We start from the raw sequence: 13,772 nt of genomic DNA on the forward strand, positions 1-13,772 counted from the left end.
TGCTGGAGTTTGGGATATGATCAGATTATAATTGAAAGTGATTGTCAAAAGGCAATAGACATCCTCAACAATAAGAAGCTACATTTTGGATACTATAACTGGATCAGAGACATTAGATGGTGGGCAAGGAAATTCCAAAATTTCAGATTTCAGTGGCTTAGAAGGAATGTAAACAAAGTAGATGATGGCGAAACAGGTTGAGGAAGGAGTAAAATTTTAATATTATTATTATGTACCTCAATATTTACATGCTCTTTTGCATGTTGATCACATATATTCAATATAAGTGATAAAATTAGATGTTAAAAAAAAACTTTAGTGTCAGTGGTACATATAACCTAAATTCTCAAGAAGAATCCATATTGTGAGATGTATAGAAATACTATAAAAAGAAACAGAAAAACAAAATCTTGAACAACAAATTAAAATAGTAAACAAAAGCACAAGCACAACCAATAATTCACCTTAGAACGAGAGGTCACAGAAATCCCCCTTTCACGACTATAAGAGTAGAAAGCTCCAACCACACAGTCCCGTCATAAAAAGTCACTTCGCAGTTTTGCTGGAAAATACAAAGTCTCAACCACATCATACCTGCCAAAATAAAAGTCACTGAAGCTCTGCTGGAAAAATACGAAGCTACAACCAGAGCAGACCCGCCAAAATTGTGGCTATATTTTTTTTACTCTGTTTTTTATTTATTTATAATTGTATCCATATATTTTTTTGCTCTATTTATTTATTTATTTTATGATTGTGGTTACATGTTCTTTGCTCTACTTCTATTTTGAGATTTAAAGTGTGAATTATATATATATAAATTTATAGAATTATATATATATATGCCATATCTGTAAACTTTTAGTTTTGCAGTTTCTTTTCTTGGATTATGTCCATGTATCCCTAGGTGAAACATAGACGCCAATAAAATGTTGCCCGATGATCCCTTTTAGCCTAAGGAAAATACACCAAAAAGGAATACACTTTCAAGAAAGAAAAGATATCACAAAAATAAACGACACAAATACTCTATGCATACCTGCAGGTGTTTTCAAGAAAATGTATGCGTCGTAGAAGCAATTATGGAGAGTCAGAATATATGGATGTGATCCTTTTCCTTGGTACATTTACATCTGCGTCCGTTATGTTTTTCTCAGGGAAAATTTATGAGTTAGATACTTAGATGCATGAGCTGATCACAAGGAGTTTTGACTGGAGGATGGCCATTAGCTGTGTGGGAAAATGCAGAAAGGTATAGTTGAAAAAACTGGCCTGCTTGATTCAGTGCTATTACTAAGTCTATAGATTTGAGGTCCTCTTTTTATCAGACTAGTATCTCTGAAAGTGAGATAGCTAATGCAGTGCAAAAGCTATTAGCATGTGGGTAATGGTGTTAATGCAAAGGAGACACCACAATAGTACTGCATAAAGTAAACTGAGAGACAAAATACTACAAGCAAACACTTATGCTTTATTATAATCACTTATAAACAATCTATTACAAGATCTGCTTAATTCAGCTTTTACACGTCTAGTGTTAACACCCTAACACACACTACTGAAAGATATTTAAGCTATACCGCTTATGTTTCTCTTCCGTCAAGTACTTTAGCAACTGCTTCGGCACGACCAAGACCACACCCAAGAGCTTTTCTCTCTCAATAAAATCAGCCTCTGTGTTTGTGACTATGCCGACGATCCCCATAACTATTTTATCATTAACTCCACGTTATTCAATGTTTTTTTTCCAAGATACTCCATTGCTCTCCAAGTCTCCACGACTCCAACTCAGCATCTTGATTTCACATGGTCTTCACCACTCAACATATCATCTGCGTCAGCAACTACGGCAGCGACTATTTCAAGGTAGACATCTTACATCTTCAAATGGAACTTTCATACTTTCTTGCTTTTCTTTGCTACTACTTTGGTGGGGATTTAAAGATATGGAGGCCTCTTTTCAGCTGTTATGAGCTAGGTTTTTGATACTAGGACATCTTCCTTAGTGGTTCTCATTTTTAGTTTAAAAAAAACAATACTTGAAACAATATTTGTGTTTTCTCATTGGTGGTTGAGTTATACCCAGTTATTGAGTCATTCGTTCTTTCTTTTCACAGATATAATAAGGTTGGGCGAATCACCTGACCAAGCGAAAACCAAGAGCTGCAAATAGTTTAAGTTGTCTTGGGAACATATCAAGGATTCTTGATCCTTTATTTTTCTGGTACACTTGTTTCATATTGAACCTAGCTCAAGTATGGCTGATGCCGATTATCTTAAAAGAGGTTTGCTTGAAGCTTGCACTTTCCTTAGCAATCTTCCTTCCAGCGGTGAGGATTTTGGGATAAGAATATTAACATTGACTGTTTTGTTTTATTTGCAAGGGATTCCCTTGCAATATATTTGATATCCTCTGAATTATCAATCCTCGATCCCTTTTTTACAACGATTGTCCATCCAAGGAGCCGCAATCATTGTTGCTGCATACCCTTTTTTGTTGTTTTTTTTTTCTATTGACAATGGTTTGTGTTATGTTTATTGACAATGGTTTGTGTTATGTTTATTAAGTATGCTAGAGAAAATGATAGCTTATCTATGCGCTATATTAGTCTTGATATAATTAATTAATTATGCATTAATGTGAATTTTTCTTTTGAATTTTTACTATATGTCAAAATGTTCAAATGTGTATGGTTTTCCCCTGAGGTTTTGGGCGATACATTTTTTTTTCTAACGTTGGATAATTATGTTAATACAACTATGAGAAATATTACAGACGATTCTACGGTCGACAATTCTACATGCTGTATAAGGATTTACGCCTGACTCTATCACTGAAACCACCATATAAGATCTATACTTGACGGTACTCCTTGTATCATATCTTTAAAATCTTTTTTTTCTCTTAATTCACAAAGATGCATTCTTAAATCACTTTTTTTTTTCTTTTGCAGGTTTTGCTGGATATAAGAAGAATGTTGCAAAATGTTTTAAGTACTATTTTATTTTGAAGATGGTTTCTACCAAACAGTGTCTAATGTCGGCTTTTCAAGCTCTGAGAAAGAAGTACATGACAAGGGTTCAGATGAACATAATAAAGAGAGCACCCCCATTCCTATCCATTAAAAAAAAAAACCAAAATAAAAGAAAACAAAAGCGTTATCAATTCTTCTTTATCCCTCAAAATCTTCACCAAGAGGTCTCTCTAACAAATTAAGAATAAGAAAAGGCACAACTTAGAGCTCATCGTGAGACTCATCCTCCTCCTCCTCGGTCGCTGATTCTCCTCCCGCACCTGGTGCACCACCTGTCCTCTGATACACGGCTGTGATGATTGGGTTACACACAGCCTCTACTTCTTTCAACTTCTCGTCATACTCTTCCTTCTCTGAGTTTTGGTTCTCGTCAAGCCACTCCAAGGCTTCTTTGGTCGCTGCTTCTATCTTCTCCTTCTCATCCGCCTCAAGTTTGTCTGCAAGCTTGTCCTTGTCGCTTACTTGGTTCTTCATGTTGTACACGTATGTCTCGAGGCTGTTCCTTGCGTCGATTCTCTCCTTCACCTTCTTGTCTTCCTCTGCAAACTCCTCTGCCTCCTTAACCATCCGGTCAATCTCTTCCTGGCTCAGACGACCCTTCTCGTTCGTGATTGTGATCTTCTCTGATTTACCAGAGGCCTTGTCCTCTGCTTTCACGTTCAGGATACCGTTGGCGTCCACTTCAAACGTGACCTCGATTTGAGGTGTTCCTCTGCCAAAACAAAACAAAGTGTGTTATATAATTGATCAAGCAAAGCATAAAGAAACAAAGAAGATGACAAACCTTGGGGCTGGTGGGATTCCGGTGAGGTCGAACTTCCCGAGCAGCCTGCAGTCCTTGGTAAGACTTCGCTCACCTTCAAAGACCTGAATGGAGACGGTGGTCTGCTGGTCTTGGTACGTCGTGAAAACCTGAGACTTCTTTGTCGGAATGACTGTGTTTCTCGGGATCAGTTTGGTCATGACTCCTCCCACTGTCTCAATACCCAAAGTGAGTGGCGCAACGTCAAGAAGAAGGATATCTTTGGTCTCGTCACCGCCTTCTCCGCTCAAAATACCACCCTGGACAGCCGCACCATAAGCAACAGCTTCGTCGGGGTTCACACCTTTGTTCGGCTCTTTCCCTTCGAAGAAGTCCTTCAACAGCTGCTGAACCTTTGGGATCCTGGTGCTTCCACCAACAAGGACGATCTCATCGATCTGACTCTTCTGTAGACCAGCATCATCCATGGCCTTCTTCACTGGTCCCATTGTCTTCCTGAACAAGTCGTTGTTAAGCTCCTCGAAACGAGCTCTGGTGAGAGGCTCGGAGAAATCAAGACCGTCAAAGAGGGACTCAATCTCCACACGGACTTGGTGCTGGCTACTAAGAGCTCTCTTGGCCCTCTCACATTCCCTGCGGAGCTTACCAAGAGCCTTGTTGTCTTTGCTGATGTCCTTTTGGTGCTTCTTCTTGATCAACTTGATAAAGTAGTCCATGATCCTGTGGTCAAAGTCCTCGCCTCCCAAGTGAGTGTCACCATTTGTGGAGAGAACCTCGAACACTCCGTTATCAATGGTCAAGACACTAACATCAAAGGTACCACCACCAAGGTCAAAGACAAGGATGTTCTTCTCACCACCCTTCTTGTCAAGACCGTAGGCAATAGCAGCAGCAGTGGGCTCGTTGATGATTCTGGCAACATTGAGACCAGCAATAACACCAGCGTCCTTTGTAGCCTGCCTCTGGGCATCGTTGAAGTAAGCTGCACATAAAAATAAAAGAATCAATAAAACATGTGCAAATTATATTAATTAAAAACGAGGAGGAATGAGAAAAAAAAAAAAAACAAACCTGGAACAGTAACAACAGCATCCTTGATTTTCTTGCCAAGGTAAGCTTCAGCAGTCTCCTTCATCTTAGTCAAGATCATGGCACTGACCTCCTCAGGAGAGAAAACCTTGGTCTCACCATCCTTGATCTTCACTTGAATGTACGGCTTCCCATCCTTGTTCACAATCTGGTAAGGCACAAGCTTCCTGTCCTTCTGAACCTCTTTGTCCTCGAATCTGCCACAACAAGCAAGAATTTAAGCAAACAGAAAAACTTGCAATGAACTAAAGCAAAAAAAGCAAAATGCATTTACTTACTTTCTGCCGATCAATCTCTTGACGTCAAAGACGGTCCTCTCAGGATTAAGAGGAGCCTGGTTCTTAGCAGCCTCTCCAATGAGCCTCTCGGAGTCGGTGAAAGCAACCCAGGAAGGAGTAATACGGTTGCCTTGGTCATTGGCAATGATTTCAACATGACCGTTCTTGTAAACACCAACGCAAGAGTAGGTGGTACCAAGATCTATCCCTATCACTGTTCCCAACTTCGTGGCCTCTTCTTTAGCCGTTGAAAACGTAAATAAACATCCTGAAATACATTCCAACCTCTTAATAATCAGTAAATGAATCACTATTCAACATATCTCTTAAGATCAAACATGAATGCAGAGAGGCCAATGTGTTATCGATTTGAACAAAACAAAAGAGAAGAAGATACTCACCGAAGAAGATGATCGCGAGCACAACCGTGCCGTTTGCTCCGAATGAGCGAGCCATATCGAATACTCTCCTCTTTTCTCTTTAGATCTCTCTCTCTCTCTTTGTTTTGCTTGTTTCTTATTTAATTTTAGTTAACTCTGTTGGGAGCTTTTTAAAACAAAGCTTGGTTTTAATCCCCGTAGGACAGGAAATGTAAAGTTTATGTCATCGAAGATGACGTGGACCAATGATATTGCGGTGAACTACAAGAAGGAATGTAAACTTATGTCATTGCGATGATGTGGACCAATGATGTTGCAACGATCTACAGCATCAGCCAATCAGATCGGGGTGTTACGTTGGAGTAATCCTGGCCGTTGGTTACTTACTTCTTAAATCTGAATAATGGGCTTTCTTTCCTTTTTCCTTTAGGCCTAGGGCCTTGAGTCTTCTTCTATTGCTGTCACGTCAAATCCATCATTAACTAACGACGAATAAATTTCATTAATCAGCTTAGAATTTTTTTAGACATTAATTTACTGCTTGTATTTGAATGTTTTGTTTTGGGACAAATTTAGTAATTTTATTTTTAATGATTCTATGAAAAAAAGAAGGGCAATTGTAAATAATAGCACCTTTTGAAATTTATGTCTCAAAAATAACACTAGAAAGAGAAAGTCACAAAAATGACATTTATTAAAAGGTAAAATATCCCTAATACCCTTGGATTAAAATTAAATACACAAACAAAAATAAATAAAAATAAATAAAATTAAAATTAAAAAAATGAATTTTTTTTTATAGTTTCAGATTATGTGTTTTCAGATTCGAAATTTTTATAATTTTTTTTGAAATTTTTTTTGAATTTTTTTTTTATTTTTTTTGAAATTTTCTTTTTATAATTTAAAAATACTTTTTGTTCTTAAAATTTTTTTCTTTTATTTTATTATTTATTTTTTATAAAATTTTAAACCCTAATTCAAAAACCCCACCCCTTAACTCTAAACCCTAAGGTTTGGATTAATTAACCCAAGGGGTATATGTGTATATTTACCTCTTTAATGAAACCTATTTTTGTGACTTTGAGCCTTGAGTGCTACTTTGGGAACAAAAACTTGGTTTAGTGCTATTCTAGTCTTTTTCTCAAAAAAGAATGATCACTCTTTTTATCATATATATATATGCTTAATCGATTTATAATGATAGAAATTGAAAACTTGCTTGTATTTCAATGTTGTGGAAATATATAGGCCAAATAAGAAGATTATGTACCCAAAATGAAGAAAATATTATAAAACCAAGTGGTGGTAGCCTAGTGGTTATATTTTGGGGTTTGGTGTGTACACATATCAGTCATGGATTCCATTATCCATGGAAACTAAATTATCACTATTTGGCCAGTATGGACTTGGGCTTAAAAGTTTAAAAACAGAAAATATATAACTAAATATTAAGTAAAATTATTAATTCTATATAATTGAAAAAGAATATCAAATGATCTCTAAGATTTATATATTATTTATTAATAATGAATATAGTGCACAAAGAAATTTTAAAAATTCCTAATACATAAGAATCTTCAATGAAAACATAAATAATTATTTAAAATTATTTTTTTAATTAGTAATACATGTATTAATAAGTAGTTATAAAATCTATATGTCCGCACTTGCGGGTGAAACACCTAGTTTGAAGTAAATGATAAATTATTGTAAAGTTCTTCCAGATGTATAGGTACTTGTATCCAGGCCCATCTCACTGAAATTTAGGGTCCAATGCTGGTCCAAATATTTTCTAAAGTGTTCTTTAATAAATATAAACCATGAAAATAATTGGGTCATATTTTGTAATGGTTTTTAAAAATAAGGACTTTTAATTCTAAAAAAAAATCTGTTGAATCCAAAGTTGGGCCCTGTGCTTTTGCACTCTCGGCACACCCTCAAAGTCGGGCATGCTTGTATCGACATATTTTTAGTTTTTTACTAAAGCACGATGAAAAGCGGTGTAAGTATATTGATCTTCTAGATTTTGTTACGAGCTTACACGAGATTCTATGTCAAAGTTTTGTAGAATATGTGGTTCAACTACATTTGTGACCAATTCATTATCACATACTCGTTATTCAAAGTATCCATGAAACAAAAATCAAGTGTGCTTATGGAGGACAAATGAATAAAATATGGTGAGATTGCTTTATAAGCTATGTTAACTTCCTTTATTGATTGAATTTACGGGCCTGAGTTATTCCTTTCTCAATTCAAAGAAGACTATCAATAGCTATTCTTGAATCTATCTTGCAAATTCGTATTTGGCAACAAAATGTATGTATGTATCTTATTCCCATGCACAATAGTTAGCCTTGATCTACGATCATTTATTCTTTAATTGTGGTTATGCATAGAGATATTGAACTCACACCCTATATATCTTATAAAGCAATCTCATACATTGCATCAATTAAGATATTGGCTCTCTATTCTTTTGTAAATGTGTACAAATTTATGGTTTAAGCTCAAGAGAAATAATCATCATAAACTCCATTATCTTAATAATAAGGAGATATATAATAATGCAATAAGTTTAGAAAAATTATCTTGGCTTATACTAATCTACTAACCCACACAAATAGAACTTGAAACCATCAATCAAACATGAGTTACAAAACTCACCAGTTCTGAATTCTCAACCTTGATTTTAGAATCTAAAACAAACAAACAAGCCTAGTCATTTGTTATTAAAGATTCAATCACTACGATTCACATCATAATCATTCTCCCTTTCATCATTTTCACTTTCACCATCACCATCACCATGATGATGCTCTTCCTCCTCTTCACGTAGCCTAGTGATCTCACTATGAGCTTATGTAGCTCCAAATCTCTTTGAAAATCACCTCTTATCTTCTCTAACTCCTTCATCTGCTCTTTCTTACTCTTCTCCATCTTCTCATATATCTTCCCAAACCTCTTAACTAAATCTGTGAACAGCTTATAACCACATTGTTAGACTTCTTCCTCCTCTCATACTCAACCTCACGCTCCTCCTCCTTCTCATCATCCTCTTCTGAATCACCAACATTGTCCATTGTCTCATCAAACTCATCACTCTTATCCAAGTAAACCTTCGTGTTCATAAACACAAACTAATAGATATTGAATGCTATGCTGATGTGGCTGAGATTTGTTGAGCTGGCGAGAAGAAAGGAGATAGCAGTTAGAGAGCAGAAGATTAGTGAAAGAGTATAAATAGAAACTTTACCTTTTTTGTTGTTCATCGGTTTTGTTAGACTTGATCAATAAGCTTGTTAAGTTCATTTCTTCAAGAAGGCATCTGATTCAGAGAGCTTGTTCTCTGGATTTGATGACTCAAGGCATAATTTGGTGACTTGAGATTGTATCGGTTCTGATTAGCAATAAGAATCATAGTTTTGTTAACTTTAGAATGATCAAAAGACCTCAAGAACAAGTATGATCTGAAAGTGTATTTTATTCATCGTAGAAGAGAACATTTAAATAGATCAAAGGTCTTACAACGAGTGAACAAAACTGACTTCGAAAATAACTCAACAATCTCAACAATCTCAATGGCCTATAATTCAGCTAGACTTATTCAAATAAGACTCAATTGTTTTTTCCAGCACACGTCAACAGATGACGTTTATTCAACATATCCTTCCTTAAACTTGAATGGCTCTTTCAAGTTTGATCTTCTTCCTTCAAGCACACTCCCAAGCTCATCCTCAACTTCTCGAACACTTCCAGTTTCACCACCTTTGTCATGATATTAAATACTTGCTCTTGTGTTGGACAATACTCAAGCTTAATCACACCATCATTAAACAATTCTCTCAAGAAAAGAAATCTTACAGGAATGTGCTTGCTTCTTCCATGTTGAACCGGGTTCTTAGAGAGTTTGATTGTCGAGCTGTTGTCACAGTACAACACAGTTCCCTCCTTCTGATCAACGTCAATCTCCTCAAGAATGTTTCTTAACCACACGGCCTGACAAGGAACATACGCCGCTGCAACAAAATCAGCCTCAGGAGTAGATAGAGTCACTATGGGCTGCTTCTTTGAAGTCCAAGACATTGCTCCTCTACTCATCACAAACACATAACCAAATGTGCTTTTCCTATCATCTACATCGCGTGCATAGTCGCTATATGCGTATCCCAACATCTCCCTTCCACCTTCTCTACTATATTGAATCCCAAACTCAGATGTTCCTTGAACATACCTCAAGATTCGTTTCACTGCCAACAAGTGTTTCTCTGTTGGATGCTCCATGTATATGCTCACCAAGTTAACAACAAACATGATATCTAGTCTTGTGACTGTTAGAAACCTCAAGATTCTCACAAATTGCTTGAACCCAGTCGAATTCACTTCTGCTCCAGCTCCTTTTTTTGCCAACTTCTGTCCCGACACCATTGGGTTACTGACTGGATTACATTCCTCCATTCCAAACCTCTTCAGGATATCTTCTGAATACTTGTGTTGATTGATGAAGATTACTCTGTCATCTTGAACAACTTCCACTCCTACAAAGAACCTCATTCTCCCAAGATCAGTCATAGCGAATTCCTCCATCATTGACTCCTTGAAATCTTCAAATAGAGAGTCTGAGTTGCCTGTATATATAAGATCATCAACATAGAGACTGGCAATCAAAATATATCCTTGTTCCTTCTTCACAACGAGTGTATGTTCACAATAACACTTCTCAAATCCTTCCTTCATGAAGTATCCCTCGATCCGGTTATACCAAGCTCTTGGAGCCTGTTTTAAACCATACAAGGCTTTGTTGATGTGGCACCCCCGATCATAGATGACCGGAAATGACACCGTCGTTGTTCCCCGAAGGTCGATCCGAGGTTCCCAGAATAATTCTGATCACCTTAGATCAACAAACTGAGAACACCGACGCTCCTATCGGATATCACTCTAGGCTTTTCAACCCGACAAGCAATACTCGATAGTTGGTTTGTCCCGGACAAGGACTAATATCATGTGAGAACTAGTAGTTTATAAAACATTCTTTATACCTTATTTATTTACTTTAAACATTTTACAAACCGTTATAGTTTTATCCTACGGCCTATCGCCCAACAACGTTTTACAGTAAATATACATCAAAAGGTTCGTTGCAAGGACAACAAAAACTACCGCTGATTACGCCGTTCCTTCTAGTCCAAAAGAGAAAAATATCTCCCGCCTAATGGTTACCTGCACACACGAATGAGTCGTGAGTAACAAATACTCAGTGAATCTAGAATCACAACACAACAAATCAACACAAGCAATCACAATAATGCATTAGTATGATCATTCAAGTATTAGTACATAATCACTATGAATCTCTTCCTATACATCGCTCCATATCACCCGCCCTTAACTCATAATTATATATATATATATATATATATATATATATATATATATATATATATTTATAGGCATATGCTAAACCCGAAACCACAAAAGGCTAAGAGCTTAGCGGGTAATAAAAATAATTAAAATTCATCTCCTTCGGATAATCACTTGATGAACACCCGACACTGGATCGTCACCCAGTACACGGCCCTAGTCTGCAATACCGTAACTCCGTGTCTTCGTACAACTTGAAACGTTACGTGAACCACGTACGAACAAGTGACGGCTCTTCGTATAATACGGGGATATTTAAGTAATGTGTATTGACTAAGACTTCATATGATTATTACTTCCATGAATTATTAACTATATGAATGCATATATAATTAATACTTGGGAACAAGTACTAAGTTATAGATAAACCTCCATGAACACTTAAGAAAATTTCCTAAGAGTTAACATGAGTTGAACACTTCAAGAATAATTAGACAACACTTAATCATTCGTGACTATTCACTGCAACTAAATCATGCTACACTCATACATGATTTATTCATCCAACTGCCTAGACTCACCTTGATTCAAGTCTTGAAACCAAATTTAAGAAGGCCTGAAACTGATCTCGAATGAGCTGAAACGATCCTGAGAATGGACAAGGTTCATGACGGTTAATAAGGTTCTCTGATCACCACATCCAAACCACTTTACTACAGCTTACCAAAACAACTAGAAGGGTTGATCTTGGCTGAACACTCCTCTCAAGCTAAGCTCACAATATGACTATCATCAAAATAGAAACAAAACTTGGTTCAGAACAGAGCAAGGCTGGTGATTTGATCTGATCAGTTTAATTACCTTTCTTCTTCCACACATCAACAACAACACAGCCTGGTTGAAGAAACAACACCCAAAACTCTCTTGATTTTTCTCCACTGATTTTCTCTTCTTTCTCTCTTGAATTCTCTAAAAATGCTCTCTGTTTTTTTTTCTTTTGTTTCTCACGACAGGAGAGAAGAAAGTGGTGACTAATTATCTGATGGCTAAGTTGAGTTTCTTCAGATTACACAAGTCTTGGTGAGAATAAGACAGCTGGCTTTCTGATTCATAACCATCCACTAAGCAGTTCACTAATTCCTTCCTTTGAAGAAATCTCTCTCAGCCACATGATTTAATTTTAATTAATCCAGCAAGCAAGCAGCCTGCTTGTGACTATCATGTGATGTTTAAATAATTAACTATGAATGCAAGCAGCTGATTGAGATTGAGAGACACAAGCGAGAATCAAGAGGTCCTTTTTTTTTTAATATATGAAGGTCATTACATTCTTCTCCTCTCAAAAGAATTCGTCCCCGAATTCTAAAATATAACTGTGCACACTTCACTGGACGCCTGAGAAGAACTCTGGATAATCAGCTCTGAACTTATCTTCATCCTCCCATGTGACAATAACTCTCTGACCCTTGCCCCAAAATACTTGAACTTGAGAAATCTCTCGGTTCCTCAATCTCTTGATACGACATTCACCTATCCGCAAAGGACCTTCAGGATAGGTGAGGTTTGGTTGCAAGTTCTCTGGTTGTTGCGTCTCTACCATATTGGGGTCTGGTATATGCTTACGCAACATCGATACATGAAATACCGGATGCATAGGCATATCAGGTGGAAGTTCAAGTCGGTAGGCTACTTCTCCGACTTTAGTAACAATTCGGTACGGACCTATGTAACGGGTTGCTAACTTCCCAACTTTTCCGAATCGTTCCTTTCCTTTTTTCTGTGCAGCTACCTTTAAGAAGACTAAATCATTTACTGCAAAGCTGACTTCTCTTCTACCGCGATCTGCATACTTCTTTTGACGATCTTGAGCCTTCTTCATATTTGCTTGAATCACTCTTACTTTTTCAGCAGTCTCATCTACAATTTCTGGACCAAGCATTCTTCGCTCACCAACTTCTGCCCAACACACTGGTGTTCTACAAGGTCGACCATATAGTGCTTCATACGGTGACATTCCGATGCTCGAGTGGTAGCTATTGTTGTAGGAAAACTCTATCAACGGCAGAAACTTATCCCACGGACCATTCCAATCAAGAATACACAACCTTAACAGATCTTCTAGGGTTCTGATTGTTCTTTCGGTTTGACCATCGGTTTCTGGATGAAACGCAGTACTCATGTGCAATTCAGTTCCCAAAGCTTGTTGAAAAGCTCGCCAAAATTTAGCAGTAAAGCGCGGGTCTCGGTCTGATACTATATTTGCTGGTACCCCATGAAGCTTTACAATTTCTTTCAAGTATAACTCTGCTAATGTCTCCACTTTGTCTGTGAGTTTCATTGGTAGGAAATGAGCAGATTTAGTAAGACGATCGACAATTACCCATATTGCATCATTCCCACGGCCTGGCGCCTAGGTAAACCAGAAATAAAGTCCATCGCCACAGCATCCCATTTCCATTCAGGGATTGGTAGACTTTGAAGTAAGCCACTTGGAACTTGATGTTCGGCCTTTATTTGTTGGCAAGCCTGACACTGAGAAACCCACGTTGCTACATCTCTCTTCATTCCGGGCCAGTGGTAATACCTTCTGATATCTCGACACATCTTCGTGCTTCCGGGATGGATGCTCAAAAGAGAATGGTGTGCACTTCTTAAAATCTCTTCCTGAAGTCCTTCTGCTTTCGGAACGGTTACTCGGCCATTGAGTAACAAGGTTCCATCACTCGCAACTTGATATCCACCAAAATTGCCTTCAATCAACTGCTCTCGGATCTTTTTCAAGTTAACATCTCTTATTTGACATTCTCGGATACGAGCAAGTAAACCGGCTTGGCTCACTGCTTGTAATCCGAAAGGTTCTCCT

General features: G+C 37.3%; 1 protein-coding gene across 1 annotated transcript; it reads right to left on the bottom strand.

Annotated features, from left to right (window-relative positions):
• Positions 1 to 2,978: 2,978 nt before the first annotated feature.
• Positions 2,979 to 5,796, bottom strand: LOC103828629 (mediator of RNA polymerase II transcription subunit 37f). The gene is made up of 5 exons (XM_033274463.1): positions 5,567 to 5,796; positions 5,166 to 5,433; positions 4,870 to 5,084; positions 3,820 to 4,780; positions 2,979 to 3,747 (listed from the first exon to the last, which is right to left on the bottom strand). Exons 1-5 carry the CDS (start codon positions 5,619 to 5,621, stop codon positions 3,237 to 3,239), a joined length of 2,010 nt encoding a protein of 669 aa, XP_033130354.1. The 5' UTR covers positions 5,622 to 5,796; the 3' UTR covers positions 2,979 to 3,236.
• Between the last annotated feature and the right edge of the window lie 7,976 nt (positions 5,797 to 13,772).

This window comes from Brassica rapa, chromosome A07 (genome assembly GCF_000309985.2).
Source record: "Brassica rapa cultivar Chiifu-401-42 chromosome A07, CAAS_Brap_v3.01, whole genome shotgun sequence".
Taxonomy (NCBI): domain Eukaryota; kingdom Viridiplantae; phylum Streptophyta; class Magnoliopsida; order Brassicales; family Brassicaceae; genus Brassica; species Brassica rapa.